Below are 21,794 nucleotides of genomic sequence, written 5' to 3' on the forward strand. Positions count from 1 at the left end.
TTATTATGAAAAAATTCTAAACATATTCAAACATAGAGAGAATGGTAGTATGAACTCCAAGGTACCCATCACCCAGCTTCAAGGAGCATCACTATTTTGTTAACTTTTCCATTTATCTTCCCTCCTCCCACTTTTTTATTAGACTAGAGTACTTTAAAGCAAACCCAAAGACTCATTTCACCATGGACATATTTATAATTGGAATAAAAGGGATTTTGTGTGGCCCTGTGTTTTTCTTTCTTTAGATCTGCTAGTACAGGAAGCAATGATGTAAAAATCATCCCAGGGCACGTGGCTTTCTGGAGGCCCAGGTGAAAAGAGGCATATTCCTCACAGGCTATGCAATTTGTTTTGCCCTTAACTCCTCTGGCTCCAGCAGTAATACTTTCCTCAAATGCTGAAAATCAAATATCTGGCCTCTCTTAGCTAGATTTCTGAGGAGTGCTTCTTTTGAGACTATTGATGGCATGAAAATATCACTCAAGTTGCTTGAAGTTATTTGGAATTTTTAAAGTATGGAAAGCATCTCACTAGAGCCATGGTTGAGGCTGAGTGGGTAAAGTTACTTATTACACAGGCTGTCATTGCCCATCCAGCTTCTTGCTTTCTGTGCCCATCTGTGTGATGGTTCTAACACTTCAGGACGGCTGGGCATGGTGGCTCAAGCCTATAATCCCAGCACTTTGGGAGGCTGAGGCAAGCGGATCACCTGAGGTCAGTACTTGAGACAAGCCTGACCGACATGGAGAAACCCTGTCTCTACTAAAAATACAAAATGAGCCGGGGGTGGTGGCGCATGTTTGTAATCCCAGCTACTCAGGAGGGTGAGGCGGGAGAATCTCTTGAACTTGGGAGGCAGACGTTGTGGTGAACCGAGATCATGTCATTGCACTCTAGCCTGGGCAACAAGAGTGAAACTCCATTTCCAAAAAAAAAAAAATGCATTAGGACAAGCACTGCATCCTGGTTGGGATGTGAAAGGTGACCCAACAGGTATGGAGGAGGAGTGGCTGGTGGCCAGTAGAGGGGAATCTGCCTGGCTGGCCAGCCTTCCTTCCAGCTGTATGCCCTGCCTAGGCTCTCTGGAAGAGTCCAGAATGTTGGGAGGTGCATGGAGAGTTTCTGAGAACGCTGGGATCGTCTGTGTCTCTTAGTCCATGCTGTGTTGCTATAACAGAATACCACAGACTGGGTTGGTTATTTATTTATTTATTTATTCATTTATTTACTTTGAGACAGAGTCTCACTCTGTTGTCCAGGCTGGAGTGCAGAGTGCAATGGTGCACTCTTGGCTCACTGCAACCTCCGCCTCCCAGGCTCAAGCAATTCTCCTGCGTCAGGCTCCCGAGTAGCTGGGATTACAGGTGTGTGCCAACACACCCAGCTAATTTTTGTATCTTTAGTGGAGAAGGGGTTTCACCACGTTGGCCAGGCTGGTCTTGAACTCCTGACCTCAAGTGATCTGCTTGCCTTGGTCTCCCAAAGTGCTGGGATTACAGGTGTGATCCACCGCACCTGGCCCAGACTGGGTGCTTTATAAAGAAATTTAAGGCCAGGCACGGTGGCTCATACCTGTAATCCCAGCACTTTGGGAGGCCGAGGTATGTGGATCATGAGGTCAGGATATTGAGACCATCCTGGCTAACATGGTGAAACCCTGTCTCTACTAAAAATACAAAAAATTAGCTGGGTGTGGTGGTGGGCGCCTGTGGTCCCAGCTACTCAGGAGGCTGAGGCAGGAGAATGGCATGAACTTGGGAGGCGGAGCTTGCAGTGAGCCGAGATCGCACCACTGCACTCCAGCCTGGGCAACAGAGCAAGACTCCCTCTCAAAAAAAAAAAAAACAAAAAAAACCCAAGAAATTTAATTCTTGCAGTTCTGGAGGCTGGGAAGTCCAAGGTTAAGGGAACATATCTGGCAAGGGTCCTTGTGCTGCATCATCCCATGGCAAAGGGCATCACATGGTGAGAGAGCGTGGAGGCAGGGGGAAAACTCATCCTTTTATCAGGAAACCGTGATAACTTACCCACTCACAAGAGCACTAACCCACTCGCATGATAATGATCCATCATGGATCAATAATTCATTCATGGCCAGGCATGGTGGCTCATGCCTGTAATTCCAGCACTTTGGGAGGCCAAGGCAGGTGGATCACTTGAGGTCAGGAGTTCAAGACCAGCCTGACCAACATGGGGAAATCCTATCTCTACTAAAAATACAAATACTGTCTGGGTGTGGTGGCAGATGCCTGTAATCCCAGCTACTTGGAAGGCTGAGGCAGGAGATTGCTTGAATCTGGAAGGTGGAGGTTGCAGTGAGCCGAGATCGTGCCACTGCACTCCAGCTTGGGTGACAGAGTGAGACACCTTGTCTCCAAAAAAAAAAAGGAAAAATTCAATCTTGAAGGCAGAGCCCTCATTACTTCATCATGTCTTATAAGAATCAACACTGTTGCACTGGGAATTAAGTTCTAACACATGAACTTTGGGGCACACATTCACATAGAGTGTTTGCCACTCCTCCCTCACCTCGCTGTCACATCACCAAAGGCCCATTTACAGCAGTGCCTTTTTATGCCATGCCTGCCTTTTAACAATGAATTACAAGGCATACTAAAAGGTAAAACACACAGATGAGACAGAGCAAACATTAAAACCAGACTGGGATATGCCAAGCATATGGAAATTATTAGGCCAGGATTTTTTTTTTTTTTTTAAATTTTTGAGATGGGGTTTCACTCTGTTGCCCAGGCTGGAAGTTCAGTGGTGCCATCACGACTCACTGCAGCCTCAACTTCCTGGGCCCAGGCAATTCTCCCACCTCAGCCTCCCAAGTATCTGAGACCACAGGCACATGCCACCATGCCTGGCTAGTTTTTCTTTATTATTTGTCAAGACAGGGTCTCGCCATGCTGCCCTGGCTGGTCTCAAACTCCTAGGCTAAAGTGATCCTCCTGCCTCGGCCTTCCAAAGCACTAGGATTATAGGCATGAGCCACCACACCCAGACAGACCAGGAATTAAAAAAAATTATGATTCATATGTTAAGGACTCCAATACACCAGACTAGGAACTGGCTTCTGCCCCCAAACTGGCTTGTCAGCAATCACAAAGCTTACAACATCTCCAGCCCCATGAAGCACAGCTTGTAACTTCTTTTCTTTTTTTTTTTTGAGACAGAGTCTCGCTCTGTTGCCCAGGCTGGAGTGCAGTGGTACAATCTCGGCTCACTGCAACCTCTGCCTTCTGGGTTCACACCATTCTCCTGCCTCAGCCTCCCGAGTAGCTGGGACTACAGGCGCCTGCCACCACGCCCGGCTAATTTTTTTGTATTTTTTAGTAGAGACGGGGTTTCACCATGTTAGTCAGGATGGTCTCAATCTCCTGACCTCGTGATCCGCCCGCCTCGGCTTCCCAAAGTGCTGGGATTACAGGCGTGAGCCACCGCGCCCAGCCTGCTTGTAGCTTCTTATAGTGCAACTGCAATTTGCACCAACAGGGATGCTCACGTCATGTTCCACCAAGGCCAACAGGATTTCCTATTTCATTGAAATTTGTGACATATTTTCATTGACACACCAAAGAAGCCAAGACTTTCCTCTGATGTTGGAAGTGTTAAGAGTGGGAAGATGGGCTAGGATGGTGTCTTTTTGTTTACTACATATTCATAGGAAGAGAAAAGCAAAAGAGGATGGAGTTCTGGGAAATAATAAAATAATCTGGCTGGGCAGGGTGGCTCATGCCTGTCATCACAGCACTTTGGGAGGCCAAGGCAGGTGGATCGCTTGAGCTCATGAGTTCAAGTAACATGGTGAAACTCCATATCCACAAAAAACACAAAAATTAGCCAGGCATGGTGGTGTATAGTGTCTGATACTTGGGAGGTTGAGGCGGCAGGATCACTCGAGCCTGGGAGGCAGAAGGTGCAGTGAGCAGAGGTGGTGGTACCGCACTCTAGCCTGGGCAATTGAGCCAGGCCTTGTCTCAGAAACAAAACAAAATAAAACAAAAACTTAGTGTCTATTGGAAGGAACCTCGAAATGATCTTCCAGCCTTCTGGTTTTACAGATGGGAAACTGAGACCCAGAAAAGGAAAAGTGTTGTGCAGGATCACACAGCGAGTGGGTGGTAGAGGGATGCTTCAAACCAGTGGTGTTTGCCTCCAAGATCTGCGTGATTCCCCAAACTCCAGTCAGGTCTCCCTGGTCCCCACTGCTCCCTGCAGAGGTCTCATCAAACGCCTGGCCTGCCTGCACCATACAGCCTGGTAGGTGAGCCGCTGGGGAAATACGTTACCCACCATGCCTTGATACGTGCAGAGGTGGGGGATGTAGGGGTGACTCACGTTATCCTTCAGTTCAGAAGTCATTTCAGAAATCAGAGGCAGATGTTACTTCGTGGTGTTGGAAGTACAGATTGTTTATTTTCTCCTCTATGATTTCCAGAGTTTTCCAAAATTTTACAACAAACATCTATAATTTTATGAACTCTCCCCATCTTATTTTTAAAAAGAAAGAAGTTGGGGGGCAGAGAAATGCCCAGCTCAGTACTGAGATCCATCAGGTGAGGCCAGTCGGTATCTGTCACACCAGGCAGAGGCCCCGTGCTGGAAGCCCTGGAGGTTACCAGCTCCAAGCCTGGTATCCAAGGCCACCTGGGCAGGCTCAGCCTCCTCCTTTCCTTTCCTTCCACCAGACCCTGCTCCTGAGATGTCCTTCTCCCATTACCACCACAAAACCGGACCAATTTTTCAGGGCCCAACACCAATTCTGCTAATTTTTTTGAGGGGGCTCAATCTTGGCTCATCACAACCTCCACCTCCCAGGTTCAAGGGATTCTCCCACCTCGGCCTTCTGAATAGCAGGGATTACAGGCGCCTGCCACCACGCCCGGCTAATTTTTGTATTTTTAGTAGAGATGAGGTTTCGCCGTGTTGGCTAGGCTGGTCTTGAACTCCTGACCTCAGGCCCACCTTGACCTCCCAAAGTGCTGGAATTACAGGCGTGAGCCACCTTGCCCAGCCTGGATGAAGGTGTTTTAAAAGCCCTACCTCCCCGTATTGGGACGACCCTCTGGTCTCCCTCCTTGGACCACTGGCAGCACTTTCCTTGGACCTGCTTTATAATCTTTACCATGTCCTGCTTTGTCCTGGAGTTGCTTGCGCCCAGGTCTGTTTCTCCCACTGGACTGAGGCCTCTTTGCAAGTGGAGCCTGCTTATCAGTTGCCTTTGTATTTCCAGCTCCATCCATAGCCTCCCACATGCTAGACTTCACATGAATGTCTGTTGAACTTAGGTGAATTGAAACTATGGGATCCTAAAAGAGGGGTGTGATGTATCAGTTTATGGCAGGGCTCACGACCCCTGGCACTTTTGACATCTGGGGTCGGATAATTCTACGTAGTGGGAGCTGCAGTGTTTAGCAGCGTACCTGACCTCTACCTATCAGATGCCAGTACTGTTAGATAGCCCCAGTGCATCCGGGTCTCCTACTCCAGGTCCAGGGTTCATCCCGCTCTCCTGGAGGCCACTCAGGACCCCAGAAAGATTTTTGCTTCTCCACTTTAGTGCATCCGCTCCACCCCCACCCCTCACATCCTGGGTTCTATCTTGTCCCCTTTCCTTCTGCCCCACCCCTGTAGCCTGTGCCAGGCTGTGACCCACTGATTGTCCCTACTGGTCCATGCAGACTAGACTCAGACTGTGCCCAGACACACGCTGTCACATGCTCTTCAGCTCCTTGGGCTCGTCCCCGTGCTTGAACACACTGATGGTGACCTGGCCTGTCTCGGAGCCATACTTGTTCTTGACAAAGACGCCGTAGCGGCCACTGTCATCACTGTTGACCTTCTCAATGGTGATGGTGACCTCTGACCCCCTCACTTCCATGCGGTATCGGTCAAGGAAGGTGACAGGCTGGTCATTCTTCAGCCAAGAGATTTCAGGGGTGGGGTCTCCTGAGATGACGCAAGTCAAGCACAGGGTCTGTTTGAAAAGACAGGAAGGGAACAGTTTCACCTGCTTATAACTTGAACTTAGCATTCACTTTCATGCCTCCAGAGAGCTCCCAGCTTAGGCTGCTCCCTGTGATAGCTCAGTACATGTGTTTTATTGTAATTTATAAAGGGGAGAGATTTTATTTTAACCCCACATTCTTCATCCTCAACCTTTTATTTTGAGATGGAGTCTCATTCCGTCACCCAGGCTGGAGTGCAGTGGCACGATCTCGGCTCACTGCAACCTTTGCTTCCCAGGGTCAAGCGATTCTCGTGCCTTAGCCTCCCGAGTAGCTGGGATTACAGATGCCCACCATCAAGCCCGGCTAATATTTTTTTTTTTTTTTTTTTTGAGACAGAGTTTCATCTTGTTACCCAGGCTGGAGTGCAATGGCACGATCTCGGCTCACCGCAACCTCTGCCTCCCAGGTTCAAGTGATTCTCCTGCCTCAGCCTCCCTAGTAGCTGGGATTACAGGCGCCCACCACCAAGCCCGGCCAATTTTGTATTTTTAGTAGAAACGGTGTTTCTCCATGTTGGTCAGGCTGGTCTCAAACTCCCGACCTCAGGTGATCCGCCCGCCTTGGCCTCTCAAAGTGCTGGGATTACAGGCATGAGTCCCCGCGCCCGGCCATTTTTGTATTTTTAGTAGAGACAGGGTTTCACCATGTTGGCCAGGCTGGTCTCAAACTCCTGACCTCAGGTGATCTGCCTGCCTCAGCCTCCCAAAGTGTTAGGATTACAGGCGTGAGCCACTGCGCCCGGCCCTTCTCAACCTTTCTTTAGGAATACTTACTCATTAGAATCTCAGACCATAATTACTCTGGCAATTCATCGGCCCCAGAACGGCCTTTGGTTTGTTTTATTGATTTTTGTAATATATATGTCACTATGATTTTATCATGCAAGCAAGATTATATTGCTTGAGTGCATAGATTTATGAATTAAAATAGAAAATTACTGGACAAGCTCTAGTGCAGAACACTATAATGTAATTATTAAACACACAGGCTCTGGAGTTGGGCTTCCTGGGTGTGAATCTCACCTCTGCCCCTTCAAGCTGTGTGACCTTAGGTCTCTTAACCTGGGTTAAGGGACTCTGGGTTTCCTCGGCTATAAAGTATGATTAGTAATAAATAAAACCCTATTTCATGTGATTGCCTTGATGGTTAAATAAGCTAAAAAAGATAACATACATGGAATCGTGCCTGGCACAAAGTAAGCACCATCAACAAGTCAGCAATTGTTTTCAGGAACACTAGATTTGCATAAGTAAGTTCAATCCTAGACGGGCTTTTAGGAATCTCCCAGTAGACATTTCTTGGGGACACTGAAGTCCACAGGCAGAAGTCTAGGATGCCCAGGGCTGTCTAGACAGATGGAGTTAGAACTAGGTCAAGCACCCACTGTGGGCTGACACCAGGCCCAGTGGCTTTCCTTTGTACCACATGTAATCAGTGAGGTGTGGTCACTTCTTTGGCCACTCTTTGGCTTTGAATCCACGGCGCTGCATTGTTTTGTGATCTGTGGCGGATGCATGAAGGAACACAGAGTGGGACTGCTGGCTGTGGGCCGGGAAGGGTCAGTACCTTATCCTCCATGATCGTGGCCACATCCGGCAGACCCCTCACCACTTTGGCACGATCTGGAAGGGAAAAAACAGATCCTGGTGACGAATCTTTCTCTGCCAGCCGCTTCCCAGAAGTTTCATAGAGTTGAGGTTTATTTTTAAGCAAGGCTTCTTTCTTTTTCTTTTTCTTTTTCTATTTTCATTATTTTGGATGGAAATCTTTTTTATTTTTATTTTTATTTATTTTTATTTTTTTGAGACGGAGTCTCACTCTGTCGCCCAAGCTGGAGTGCAGTGGCGCAATCTCGGCTCACTGCAAGCTCCGCCTCCCGGGTTCACGCCATTCTCCTGCCTCAGCCTCCTGAGTAGCTGGGACTACAGGCGCCCGCCACTGCGCCCGGCTAATTTTTTCTATTTTTAGTAGAGACGGGGTTTCACCATGGTCTCGATCTCCTGACCTTGTGATCTGCCAGCCTCGGCCTCCCAAAGTGCTGGGATTACAGGCGTGAGCCACCGCGCCCGGCGGAAATCTTTTTTAATTTTTATTTTCAAAGTTAATTTTTTGAGATAGGGTCTTGCTCTGTTGCCCAGGGTGGAGCGCAGCAGCACGATCTCAGCTCACTGCAACTTCTGCTTTCTGGGCTCAAGCAATCCTTCCCGCTCAGCCTCCTGAGCAGCTGCGACTACAGGCATGCACCAGCACGCCTGGCTAATTTTTATATTTTTTGTATTTTTATATTTTTTATATTTTTGTAGAGACGGGGTTTCACCATGTTGCCCAGGCTGGTCTTGAACTCCTGGGCTCAAGCAATCCTCCTGCCTTGGCCTCCTAAAGTGCTGGGATTATAGGCATGAGCCGCCACACCTGACCTTGGATGGAAATCTCTAGAACTGTATTACATGCTTCCTTGTATTCGTAAGTAGAATATATGGGACGTAGTGTGTTTCTGACACTGATCTGAGGTCATTTGCTATGATTGGTGGTACCTGGAGGTGACCATGAGATGCTCCTGCCCTCAAGAATCAGGAAGAAGGTAAGTGGGACTACTCTGAGACTTCAACTGGCAAAATCCACACAACGGGTGTGACCAACAAGATCAGAGAAAGCGGGACAGAAGCTTTTGGGACACTTTGAACCGGATCAAGCAAAGGACCTGGTGGCCATTGTGGGTGACCAGGAAGAGTGTGGTCATCAACCACTAAGCAGAAACCTGATCTACTCCTCATGGTGGGAAGCTGTGGCAACAGCACGGGTGGTCAGCACGGCCTAGACCAGAGATCAGGGATGTGCAAAGAGCCCGATGCGGATGGCATCTGTCCAGTGGGTGAAAAGGGAGCGGGACCCTGGATGGGGAGGGGAAGGCCCCACAGATGGATGCAGTTGTGGGCAGAAAGTGTCACCAGCCCTTCAGAGCTGGATGAAATGATCATTTCCTTCAGCTCTGATTCCACACACCCCAGCAATCCAGTATTGGTGAATTCAGCTTTCCTCTATTAGGGTCCTGCACGGGGCTTCTGTTCAGGATGTGGCATTCCACGATGGGCAGGGACATTCTCACTGGGTGAACGATTAGATTCGTGGTACAAGAGCCTCCTCCTGGCCTGAGGCTGGTCTTGGGCTGTGCTCCCTCCACCGAGGCACCCCTCAGCTCCCTGCAGGAGCTTCTCGCTGCATGGCCACTTATACCCCTCAATTGCCCCTTCCTGATAACAGCTATGAGCCTGAGGCCTGCACTTCCTGTCAAGTGGGGACGCTTGGGGACAGTGATGCCATGCAGAGCGAATTATCCCCTCCCACACATGGCCTCAAGCTGGCGGTGTGAGTTTTCTTGTCTGTTCTTAGAGCTGTGCTATCTCCTTCTATGACCACACCTGTGCTCTGCTGCCTGCCCAGGTCTCTCCCTCACTGAAATCCTTACTCCTCATCTGCTGGGCCAGTGAGAGCAGACAGCCAGACTCCCACCACCAGGCTGCTTAGAATTGGCTTGGCTTGGAGGGCTGATGAATGGGACAAGCTTGAGCTCATGGACTTGGTAGTGGCTCCCCCAGTGCCCCAGAGGCCGGGCTGTGTGCCTCTGGGTTTGGGGCTTCATTCTGGTTTCAATAAGACTCTAATGCCTCGAGAGCCATAGCTTCAGCTTTAAAGTCGCCCTGTCCCCACAGATCACTCAGGAAGGCCTGCCCAGCCTCATCCCTGTCTGTCCCCTCCTTTTTGGTCCCACCAATGTTGTCCATGTGCCTGTGAGAACCAGGCTCGCGCTGGGCGCTTCCACAACACAATCCCAGGTGTCCTTGGATTCTGTCTCTGTCCTGCCCAGGTCTTCCCTGCAGCTCTGTAAGACCCCAGAGCCCCACAGACCGTGTCTCCACTGTGGAACGAGGCCTTCAGCAGCCCACCAAGACGCTTGAGCTTCCGGGAAGTTTCCCCAAATTCAGAAACAAAAACGACAAAAATATCGGCAGACTTACTCTTCTCGATGATGGCCAAGGCTCTGAAAAACAAATGGGAACAAGGTGTGACAGTCCACTTGGTAAAGGACAGTCCAGCCCAGGTGGAGGTGAGGGGTGATGAGGGAAATGTGGAGCTGGCTGGGGCTCCCGGAAAGGAGTTGTGAGCCTAGTTCATGCCACACCCTGGAGGGGCCTATAATTCACACTGAGAAACGTAGAGGAAACTTACTTCAGTCTCTGGTGTTCAGCCATGGCATCCTCAAAAGCTGTAAGAAGGACAGAGGAGAAAGGGGGCCATCAGGGCCTCTGCTGTCCAACAGTGGGGACAGGGTGACCCTGGGAGCAGAGCTTATCCCTGCCTGTCCTCCACTCTCCTCCCCATGCCGACGTTCTTTTGGGGCAGTGGCAGGACTGGGTGGGAGGGTAGGCGTCCCCTCAAAAGACCATGGGATTTTCTTTTTTCTTTCTTTTTATTTTGTTAAAAAAATTTTTAAATCTTTCTTTCCTTAACGCCTATCCCAGAGTAATCTTTATTATTATTCTTTTATTTTTTGAGACAAGATCTCACTCTGTTGCCCAGTCTGGAGTACAGTGGTGTGATCATAGCTCATTGCAGCCTCTCTCTCCTGGGCTCAAGCAATCCTCCTGCTTCAGCCTCCCAGGTAGCTGGGAATATAGGCACGCGTCACCATGCCCAGCTAAATTATTTTTATTTTTTGTAGAGATGTTGCCCAGGCTTGTCTCACTATGTTGCCCAGTCTGGCCTCAAACTCCAGAGCTCAAGCGATCCTTCCACTTCAGCCTTCCAAAGTGCTGGGATTACAGGACTGACCCAGTGTGCCCAGCCTGTTCATGGGCTTTTCTAAGCAGGTTTCTCTGCAGACATAGGTGGGTGGCTCACCTTGCCCTGAGAGATCTGTTGAGAGCTGCCGGAATTCCTTCCCTGCAGCTATTTCCAGAGTGTATTTGCCCTTGTCTGAGTCTTTGGGGTCCAGGATGTGAAGCCAGATCTCATCCAGGGTGGTGCCCGTCCTTATCCGATCACCACTCTCCAGACGTTTGTCTCTGAATGTGAGGGTGGAGAAATGGTTAAGGCTGCCTGTCTGCAGGTCAACAGATACCCCTGCCCCAAAATCCTCTCCTGTGGTTTTGTTTCAAGATCCGTGGGCTGTGGGTGGTGACCATTCATGAGGCACCAGATAAATATCCATTCACTTATTCATTATTCAACCCTTCATTCATCATTCAATACTGCATTCATTCATTCATTCATTCACCAGTTCTTGTGGCACGACAACTATGTGTCAGTGCTGAATCCGCATTTGTGATGCATGCCACAGGCAGGGACCCTAAGGAAATGGTGCTCCAGGGTCCGTGACTGCCATTTCCCTCACCCTCAGGAGCCAACTTCCTTACCTCTTTATTCTCCTTTTAAACTCTCCCAGGCCTTCTTCCCACAAGCACTCTAACCTTTAGAAATCACATAAGGTGAAACTTTTCCCCTTCTTTACTTAAATTTCATTCCTAGAGACACTGTCCTCTGTTCCCAGTGTTGTGTTGCAGAGGTGACACCTCTGTGCTTAGTCACAGGGCTGAGAAACTCTGGCTAGGGGAGGAACCTATTGTCCTGAAATTCCATCTGGCCTCGGCTCTCACTCATTTGACAACCTTGACCAAATCAGTCAAGCCTTCTCCACAGAATGGGTGCAGTCATGTCTGCTCCACAAGGCTGAGGCATGCATCTGATACAAAGCACTGGGAAAACTCTGCTCTTGGATTATCTGGGGTCACTCAGAGAGTGGCTAAGTCTCTGTGGGTACCTCATCTATCCTGCCTTCAAGCCCTGGCTCTCAGTTAGTGGCCAGCCCTGCAGACCCTTTTCCTGCATGTTTCCCCTAAGCCTGGCTGACCAAATTTGCTAAGGCTGCAGAGGCCCACAAGGATGCCCTGACCCACCTGACCACTTGGCTCTTCTTCGTCCCTGCATCCCTTTCTCCCCCAGTTCCCAGCTGCTCCTCAGAGACTGATCCTGTTGTGGCCATAGAGTTTCCAGAAAAATGTTGTCCCACCAAGGTTCCCACCTTCGCTGGGGGATCTTGGCAAAGCCTTTCTACTCCTCCCACTGCTAATCTTTATCCTCAACTCCTTCTGTGGACAGCAAGACCAGGAAGAGACCCTGTCTCTGCCAACCACTGGGACTGGGCTCTGCTTGGAGAACCTGGCTCTGCTTGGAGGACCTGGCTCTGCTTGGAGAACCTGGCTCTGCTTGGAGGACCTGGCTCTGCTTGGAGAACCTGGCTCTGCTTGGAGGACCTGGCTCTGCTTGGAGAACCTGGCTCTGCTTGGAGGACCTGGCTCTGCTTGGAGAACCTGGCTCTGCTTGGAGGACCTGGCTCTGCTTGGAGAACCTGGCTCTGCTTGGAGGACCGGGCAGGGAGAAGGCAGGGAGGCCCCCGTGGGTCAGGTGCTGAATCCTTTCCAGCCTGGCTGGGGCTCTGGGGCAAGGCGGACCTACTTGTGGAACCAGGTGGTTTTCATGTACTCCACGTTGTAGTACTTGACCTTGCTGAAGATCCGGATCCCTTCCTCGGTCCCCTGGATTTTCAGTGGAGTTGCAGAGAGGGCTGGGGAGACAGAGGAGAAGGATGAGTCTTCCTTGAGGCCATTTAGGCATCAGATTTGGGGGCCAGCTTGTCTGACTCTGCCCTGGGGGGTGGGTAGGTGCTGTAGGGGAAATGCAGTGCTGTGAAGAGGCAGGATTTTCTCTTCAGTGTTTGAGGTTGGAAACTAAACCCACCCCCAATAGCCAAGGCCAGTGTTAGGCTGCTTGGAGGCTGTTGGACATCAGGGCAGGGCTGGGCAAAGAGGCAAGCTGCTTACCACCAATCCTTCCCAGCTCAGTGAAGATGGCATCCAGGGCTGGAGGGAGACAGAGAGAAGGGTTAGCTGGCATAGGGCTCCCCTAGGGATGTGCTAGGAGTGGGGACATCCTTGAAAAAGGCTGGTGGAGCCCATGAGCTGCTCTCGGGGGGACAGGCAGCTCTGTAGGATGACTCTCATAGTTTGGGGATAGGAAGGGGTTCAGGGCACTCGGCGGTGGGGTGGGGAGAAGGGCACTATGGATGGAGGACAAACATGCAAACCTGACAGTTTTTTGCAATCAGCCTGATAAGGAGCCTGGGCCCACTGTGGGACGAAGGAGTGAACTCAGGCTTTGGGTCTCCAAGCCTGGACTCACTGTGGTATACTGTGGTGAACACGGGCATCAGAGTCACACTGACCTGGCTCCTGCCACTGACTAGCTGTGGAATCTTGGGCTAGTCACTTACTCTCTTTGTGCCTCAATTTCTCCAAGTGACATGGGGATCCCATAAATCTTACTGCACAGATCACATCACAGTCTGCTCCACTGTGCTCCCTCCACAGCCCCTGACCTGTCGCCAGCTCCTACCGTCACCCGTGAGGTCCAATATGGTGTCGTCCTCCCCTCGATCGTCAGAAACCATCGCTCTGTAAATTCCCTTGTCCTTTTTGGACAACTGGAAAGAAGGATGAGCGTGTGGTGTCAGCATGGGCTTCAGAAGGAGAGATGGCTACCACATCAGGAAGCCTGGGCTCCAGGCCTGCCCCTCACTCTCTGTGTGACCTCAGGTAAGACCCTTCTCCTCCCTGGGCCTCCGTTTACTTATCTGGGCTGGGTGAGCCCTAAGGCTCCTTTCAGCTCCAGAGCCCTTGGATTCCTAGCTCGGGGTTGGTCTGGGCCTGGGGAAGGGGTGGAGTAGGGGGAGTTGAGGGCAGAACCAGACACCTTCAGTTGCATTCACAGGCGGCTGATCTGAGCACCACACAGTGAGCCTCACTTTGCAGAGCTTGTCTGGGCCTGGCCCACCTTTCACTCCCTGGGGGCTCCTGGATGGAGGGACCCCCACCACCTGCAGTTCCCCAAGAGGAAGCATGTTTTCTCCTGCCCAGGACAAGGGGGTTCTCTTGGCCCATGTTTTTCAGCCCCAAGTTAAGTCTGAACAAACACTCAGCTAAGCAAGAACCTGAGTTGTGCTTTCAAGGCAAGGTCCAGAGATCAGAAGTGACCTCTCATTACACAGCACCTTCCTTCAGTCCCTCACCTCTCAATACTTCGCAGCAGGACCATCTCCACACAGTGGGGTTGGGGCAGGATCCAAGACAGAGGCAGCTCTTAACCTGAGGATTGAGGTGCTGAGCCCCAAAAATCCTCTCTTATGTCCTCGCCATCCCAGGAAGGCTCCAAGGTCTCAGCCAAACCCAGAGTGGGTGGCTGGAGTGGCTTCTGACCCCACCCTCTAGCCTTATGTCTTTACACTGAAACTCTCTGAGCCTCAGTTTACTCATCAGTAAAATCACGGTATCATCCTTGCCCTGCCTGTGTGCTACAGCTGCTGTGGGGATCAAGGGAGGTAACTCTTAGGAGGCCAGAAACTTTGCACCAATGGGACTGATGATTATACTAAAACTCCGTAACTATGAAGCACCTACTTGGTGCCACAGCCTGTCTGAGGAACTTGCACAGTGGTGGCAAAGGCTGACTTGGCATCAGCCTGGCCAGGATTTGGGAGAAGACCTTGAAATCATTGTTTTCTTCCTAGTCAGCAAACCTCTGTTTGCCCCACTCCTCCTGGGCACCCAGTGAGGCCACAGACATCAGCAGCAGGGCAGAAAAAGGTTGACGTTTAAGAGCAAGCCTTGTATTTCTCTCTTAACCAGGCCACGGTCCGCCAAAGGCCATAGGGGAGGACTTGGGGGGAGAATTGAGCTCCAGGCCTGCTTTATTCTGCCCAGATCTGCCTCCCCTGGAGACATCCTTCCTGTCCCGAATCCTAGACTGCTGGGGCAGGAAGGAGGTGTTGAGAGAGCATCCCTTCCAACTCGCTCGGGTTGCAGATGAAAGCTGAGGTCAGAGAGGGACAGGGGCTAGCCCATGCCTGCACAGTCATTGGCAGGGCCAGTACTGGAGCTAAAGAAAAAAACCAGTAATACTGATTCTGTCTCTATTGAAAGTTTGGGGGTTTTAATAGTTTTTGTTTGCATTAATTTTGAGTTTTTAGAATATTGCATATAATATTATTTATCTTGATTACTGAGTTTTTTTGGTGCCCCTTAAATTTTGTGCTCAGGGCTTCACTTGCCTCAACCTAGCCTCGGCCCTGCCTCTGACTCCCAGCCCAGAGCTCTTGGCCCTCCCTGGCTTGCAGCCAAAGGAGAAAGTGAGCCCTGAAGCTGGAGCCACACTTGCCTCTTCGATGCAGAGAAGTCCCGTTCCCGTCTCTGGGTCATACTGACCATCTGGCAGCTCTGCCCTCTGGAAGAACCACTGAAAGCGAGTCTCCTTCTTCGTGTTTGTCACCTGGGGAAGGTGGGGAATGAGGAGACTCTGTCAGGCTTGTTTCTTCTTGAGTCAAAACACACCTGTGCGCACCTTCAGGCATCTCAGCCGAGTCCTTTCACAGACCATATGACTCCTCTGCTGGCTTCCGGACTCTGAATTCTTGCTAATGGTTTTCCCTCTGCCTTTTGATCCCTGCCCTACTCTATTGTCCTTGTAAATGTTCATATGCTTCAGTTAAATGTCATCTCCTCCAGGAAGCCTTTTTTTTGAAGCACCCCATAGTCACCCCCCATCACGATTCATCAATTTCCTGCCCCATTCAGGTCAAGCATGAGTGATGCTGTTTTCCAGTGGTCCTGCCTTGACCATGGGCTCCCAAGACCCACAGAGCCCACTTCATCATCTTTGTATGTTCAGGACCTTGCAGAGTGGCACGTAATAGATGCTCTGAGTTCACTGAATGGATATGCTTCTGGGAGAGCACCCACCCTCCCCTTCCCCAGTTATCTTAACAGGCCGAAGTGTGCTAAGAAGGACCTTAGGCTTTGGAGTCAGATAGACTGGGGTCTCCCTCTTACCGTGTGGCCTTGAGCTATTTCCCCATTTGTTTTCTCATCTATAAAGTGGGGATAGCAATGCCTATGTCACAGATGATTGTGAGGCGGATGAAATCATACTGTGAGTCTCTGAGCACAGGATAATCATAAACACAGGGAGAGCCCTCAACATACAAACGCTCGCAGGCTCCTAGACCTCCTGACCCCTCGGAACCCCTGCTGGAGCCACTAGGATCTCATGCGAGGCTGGTCCACCTCACACTAATCCCACCCCATGGGCGCTGGGAAGGTGGGTTTGCTTTTTGGGTTACGTGCAGTCTCCTCGGGGGTGTGTGCGATCAGCCAAGTACAGAGTGTGGAATTTAGGGGGCCAGGTGGGCAGGGACAACAACTGGGCTTGGGGATAAGCCACAGGTCTCCCCGCGCTGGGCCTGGGGGCAGGGCAGGACTTGCCTTGCACGTCAGCTGCACTTGGCAGTCCTCTGTGACCTTCCACTGCAACGGCTGCTCAAAATAGGGACCTGTGTGTGCAAAACAAATATGCCCACCGTCAGAGAGCCACGCTCAGCCAGGGTGCCACCTGTGTCCAGGCAGTGATGGGGGGAGGGGCAGTTAATGGCTATGGGCTTCTCAGATGCTGCCCCTGCCAGTGCTGGGACTGGGGTGAGGCAAGGGTGGTGCTCAGGGTGCAAATTTCTTTCTTTTCTTTTCTTTCTTTTTTTTTTTTTTTTTGAGACAGAGTCTCGCTCTGTCGCGCAGGCCAGAGTGCAGTGGTGCAATCTCAGCTCATTGCAACCTCCGCCTCCCGGGTTCAAGGACTCTCGTGGCTCAGCCTCCTGAGTAGCTGGAATTACAGGCATGTGCCACCACGCCCGGCTAATTTTTGTATTTTTTGTAGAGATAGGATTTCACCATGTTGGCCAGCCTGCTCTTGAACTCCTGACCTCAAGTGATCTGCCCACCTTGGCCTCCCAAAGTGCTGGGATTACAGGCATGAGGCACTGTGTCTGGCTTCAGGGTGCAAAATTTGAGAGGGCTCAGCTCTCACCCTCAGGTCAGGCAAGAGCTATTTTGATCTGGCATTGGGACAGAACTGGACTGAATGGCAGTGGACATCCCTCGGGGTCCCAGCAGGGCTGGGGGTCCCATTAACCCCCAGTCCAGCATCTCTAGCACGAACCAGTGGCCAGGGAGTTTGAACTTCACTCCAGCAGCTCTTACCCTGTTTTCTCTTCCAGTCCCTTCTCTTAGCATCTGCCTGCCTCAGAAGTTTGTCAAAATCTGTGAACACAGAGGGAGGAACCAGCATGAGCCCAGAAGAGTGTGCGTCTGGAGAGGGGACATGGGGCAGCAGAAGGCGAGGTGTGTGCTCAGCAGACTGCAGAGCCGAGGACTCAGGGCTACGAGGCAGGCGGGGTGTGCAGGGCGGGGCAGGGCGGGGCTGACCGTCATCCACCAGTGTCAAGGTAATCTGGTTTTTGGCTTTTCCGTCTTGGAGTTGAGCGGTGTACGACCCTTTGTCCTCCTCAGACAAGTTCTGGATGATCACTTCCACCAGGCCCTTCTCTCGGTCAAAATTGATTTTGCGGTTCTGAAAAGGACAAACTCCAGAGTCCTTTTCCTTGTTCTGGGAACTTTGTTGAGGGGCGCACATCAGGGTGTAGTGGGCTTGGGGGTGGTAAGCGCAGAGCTGTCAGCCTTCAGAGACTTGGGCGGGGTGTTGGGTAACCCTCTGCGGCTCCCCCCACACCCGGTCCCCTGGATACTTGAATAAGTTACAATTTTTTTGTTGTTGTTTTGTTTTTCTTGAGACAGTCTCACTCTGTTGCCCAGGCTGGGGTGCAGTGGCGCGATCAGTTACAATTTAATAATAAGCCCCCAACCCCCGCTGTGCCATGGTTTTGCCTGTTTTCTTTTCGTTTCTTTTTTTTTTTTTTTGAAACGGAGTCTCGCTCTGTCGCCTGGGCTGGAGTGCAGTGGCCGGATCTTAGCTCACTGCAAGCTCCGCCTCCCGGGTTCACGCCATTCTCCTGCCTCAGCCTCACGAGTAGCTGGGACTACAGGTGCCTGCCACCTCACCCGGCTAGTTTTTTGTATATTTTAGTAGAGACAGGGTTTCACCGTGTTAGCCAGGATGGTCTCGATCTCCTGACCTCGTGATCTGCCCGTCTCGGCCTCCCAAAGTACCGGGATTACAGGCGTGAGCCACTGTGCCCGACCACTTATTTTCTACTTCTTTTAAAATAGGAAAAACCCCATCGGCATGTGTAAAGGACATTGGGAAAAAAAGTACTCATGTACTTGCTACCCAGTATTAACACTCATTTACATTTTACCATATTCTAACAGTTTTTAAAATTTCATTTTCCTCATCTAGGTTCTTTCTCCCTCTGGCTTTATTTGTATGTATGATTTGGAGGAGTGATCTAATTTTGTTTTATTTTTCTATAGGGACAACTGATTGTCCCACCACTGAATACTAATGAGTCCAGACTTTGTAACACTTCCTATACCATGTGGTAAGGTCGTTGCACAATCTTTATGCAGAACTTTCAAATCAGTTTTCTGATTTGCACCTTTTGATGCTGGGACAACCAGCCCCATTGCACAGATGCAGAAACAGAGGCACAGACAGGTGAAGAGACCTGTCAAGGTCATATAACCCACAGGGGGTGGACATGAGACTCCTGTCAGAACTAGTACCTTCTTTCTATAATACATATTTTCTTTCTTTCTTTTTTTTTTTTTTTGTCATTGGACCTTTGATATATATAACATATATTTTCTTTCTTTTTTCTTTTCTTTTTTTTTTTTTTTTGAGATAGAGTCTCACTTTATTGCCCAGGCTGGAGTGCAGTGGCACGATCTTGGCTCACTGCAACCTCTGCCTCCTGGATTCAAGCGATTCTCATGCTTCAGTCTCCTCGGTAGCTGGGATTACAGGTGTGCACCACCATGCCCGGCTAATTTTTTGTATTTTTAGTAGAGATGGGGTTTCATCATGTTGGCCAGGCTGGTCTCAAACTCCTGACCTCAGGTGATCCGCCTGCCTCGGTCTCCCAATGTGCTGGGATTACAGGCATGGGCCACCCCACCCAGCCACAACATGTACTTTCTAATGGCTGCTTTGCCATCTGGAGATGAAATTCACAAATAATATGAGATTGAGTCACGAATTTGAATGTCTCATGAGGTTGAAATTGCCATGTCAGCAGGTAAACAGTTGAATATCGACAAATCATGTGGTTCAATCTAATACAACCTGTCTACAGATATGATTTACAAAATAACATCATACTCTAACCATAATATAAAGAAGAAATAAGTCATTTAAAATAAAAATATTTCAATATAGACGTGCTTGGATATAACCTCAATTATGCCACACTGATTTATAATGAATTGGTTTGACTTTAAAAGAAGAAAAACAAAAAAACAGAAGCTATTCTGTACAAAAGCAGGAAAATGAATGAGCGTAGGTAAAGTAGCCAGCAGAATAAAAATTCTCCATTCAGTGTATAGTAAAATTGCACACTTTGGGAGGCTGGGTAGGAGGATCGCCTGAGTTCAGGAGTTTGCAGCCTAGGCAACAAGGCAAAACCCTGTCTACAAAAAAATATTAAAATTAGCTGGGCATGGTGGTGTGTGACTGTGGTCTCAACTACTCGGGAGGCTGAGGTGGGAGGATCGCTTGAGTCTGGGAGGTTGAGGCTGCAGTGAGCTGAGATCATGCCACTGCACTTTTGCCATGATAACAAAGTGAGGTTCTGTCTCAAAAACAAACAAATAAAAACAGAAAACAAAAAATAAAATTGTTCGGGAGACAGAGGCAGGAGTACTTGAGGCCAGGCGTTCAAGATCAACTTGGTCAACACAGTGAGCCCCCATCTCTAACTAAAAAGATTAAAAAAAAGAAAAAAATGTACAAAAATACTTTGTATTTGTATCTAAAATAGAGTTAGGGTCTAGCCTTGGATAATTATAGGCATGAATGCAGGTTTTTCATCTTAAGAATAGTGGGGTAATCAAAAGTTGTGGGGGGGATGGAAATTCTTTGTTTGTGGGAATGTCCCTTGCATTGGCCAGCATGTGGTGTCCCTGCCAACCCCCACCCCCAACACCAGCACTGGTACTAAAAGCCAAAGGTCCTCATCCCGTCCCCATCACTGAACAGCAAAAGCACACCGTCATTTCTGAAATGGCCACTAGGGGGAAGTACCAGCCCATGCAGAATCACGACCCGGTGAGGCCACCTCCCCGGCAGGGGAGCCTCACTTCAGGGATTGTGAGCACCCAATTACCGGAGAGCTGAAGATCTCCTTGTTGTTGAAGATTAGATGCAGCTCAGCGGCTGGAGATAACTTTTCTACTTCCAGCCAAAGCCGCACCTCTCCTCGTTCCAGGATGTCAACGTTCCAGCCGGAGATCAGTTTGATCACTGGGAGGCGCAGGATTGGAAGCGGGTGGGTTGGACCCCTTCTCCCTTTCCCGCTCCCTTCCAGCCCCACCTGGAGCACACCCTTGGCATCTGACATTGCAAAACGCTTAGAGAACCTGAAGGAGACTCTACCGGGTGGGGCTCAGAGGAGGGTTTTCCGAATGCCCACTCTGGATCTATTTAATCTCAGCGAAGCATTTCCTCTTCTAAGAGCTCTGGGGCTGCCGTTCTCAACCTGGCCGGGCATTGGATCCCTGAGGACTTTCAAAAACCCTAGCATCTGGGCTCCATCCTCAGAGATTCTGATTTGTCTGGGGCATGGCCTAGGTATTGGGATTAGGAAAGGCGTCATCATGGTTCTTTTGTGTAGCCAAGTTTGTGACCTCCCCTGCTCTAGGGACTGCACACACTGTCCCTAGCCAACGGAGGGAAGCAGAGGTTTAGAAGATCCCAAATCCTAATGACTAAAGAGCCAATTATAGTAATTATAGAAGAGGACAACGCCCACATGTCCCTTCCTCGCATCCCCTTTCCTGCTGCTCTTTTCCTTCCGTGAGCTTCCTGAGTGGTGTCTGACCTTCTAGCTCTGTGGTTCCCCCACCCTCTGGGGGTTGTTTCCTGGTCCTTGGCCTGACTCTGCTCTGCTCAGAACATGCCAATGGGCCCAGTGGGGACTGCACAAGGCTGCAGCTTGGATTGCTTGCTTACCTGGGTTTCTGATTTCATGACTCAGCTTCTTCAGCTTCTCCAGCTCTGGGATAGGGGGGAGTAAGGAAGAAACAAGAGAGAATGAAATATCCTGACCGGGGGTGGGAGGCCCACAGGAGCCATCCAATGATCCTGTGCTGGGTCAAAGTTCCAAGAGACACCTCCCCCCAAGTTGGGGTCCCTTGGCTCCATAGGGGCCATGATGAATACTGTGGGCCTTTGCCCTGGGGCACTGAGGGTGATGCCAAGGCTGCTGCTGACCACCCTGAAGTTGCATCTTCTCCCTGTCCTTCAAGGCCTAGATCAAGTCTTACTTCCCTAGAGGAGCACCTACCATGTGCCTGGTTCTGCATACTTTATTAGTCCTCTGCAATGCTGTGGGCTGAGTATTACTGTCTGCCTCTGGTCACTCTGGGACCACTGGTGCCAGGGCCTCATTGCTCACCTCTGTCATATGCTATCTTAGTGTCCCTGGGTCTGGACCACACAGAGCACTGCAGCCCAGAAGTCTCAGATTGTTCTAGAATGCTGTCTTATTTGCTGACTGTTTCTTCTTCTTTGTCTTTTCTTTTTTTTGAGACAGAGTTTTGCTCTTGTTACCCAGGCTGGAGTGCGATGGTGCGATCTTGGCTCACTGCAACCTCTGCCTCCAGGGTTTAAGCGATTCTCCTGCCTCAGCCTCCCAAGTAGCTGGGATTACAGGAGTGTGCCACC

The 21,794-nt window shown here is 50.1% G+C and overlaps 1 protein-coding gene across 2 annotated transcripts in view; it reads right to left on the reverse strand.

The window, feature by feature from the left end:
• Positions 1-4,400: 4,400 nt before the first annotated feature.
• Positions 4,401-21,794, reverse strand: part of MYOM3 (myomesin 3) — a 59,626-nt gene continuing 42,232 nt past the window's right edge. For both annotated transcript variants that reach the window (XM_050790055.1, XM_050790044.1), the window contains exons 24-37: positions 21,081-21,125; positions 20,236-20,372; positions 17,381-17,525; positions 17,156-17,215; positions 16,388-16,455; positions 15,285-15,395; positions 13,467-13,554; positions 12,896-12,934; positions 12,531-12,639; positions 10,917-11,080; positions 10,245-10,281; positions 10,034-10,056; positions 7,584-7,639; positions 4,401-5,983 (exon numbers count right to left, since the gene is read on the reverse strand). In XM_050790055.1, coding sequence (XP_050646012.1) covers positions 5,720-5,983; positions 7,584-7,639; positions 10,034-10,056; positions 10,245-10,281; positions 10,917-11,080; positions 12,531-12,639; positions 12,896-12,934; positions 13,467-13,554; positions 15,285-15,395; positions 16,388-16,455; positions 17,156-17,215; positions 17,381-17,525; positions 20,236-20,372; positions 21,081-21,125 — 1,346 coding nt within the window. In that variant the 3' untranslated portion in view covers positions 4,401-5,719. The remainder of the gene's footprint in view (positions 5,984-7,583; positions 7,640-10,033; positions 10,057-10,244; positions 10,282-10,916; positions 11,081-12,530; positions 12,640-12,895; positions 12,935-13,466; positions 13,555-15,284; positions 15,396-16,387; positions 16,456-17,155; positions 17,216-17,380; positions 17,526-20,235; positions 20,373-21,080; positions 21,126-21,794) is intronic.

Source organism: Macaca thibetana, chromosome 1 (genome assembly GCF_024542745.1).
Source record: "Macaca thibetana thibetana isolate TM-01 chromosome 1, ASM2454274v1, whole genome shotgun sequence".
In the NCBI taxonomy this organism is placed as follows: Eukaryota; Metazoa; Chordata; class Mammalia; order Primates; family Cercopithecidae; genus Macaca; species Macaca thibetana.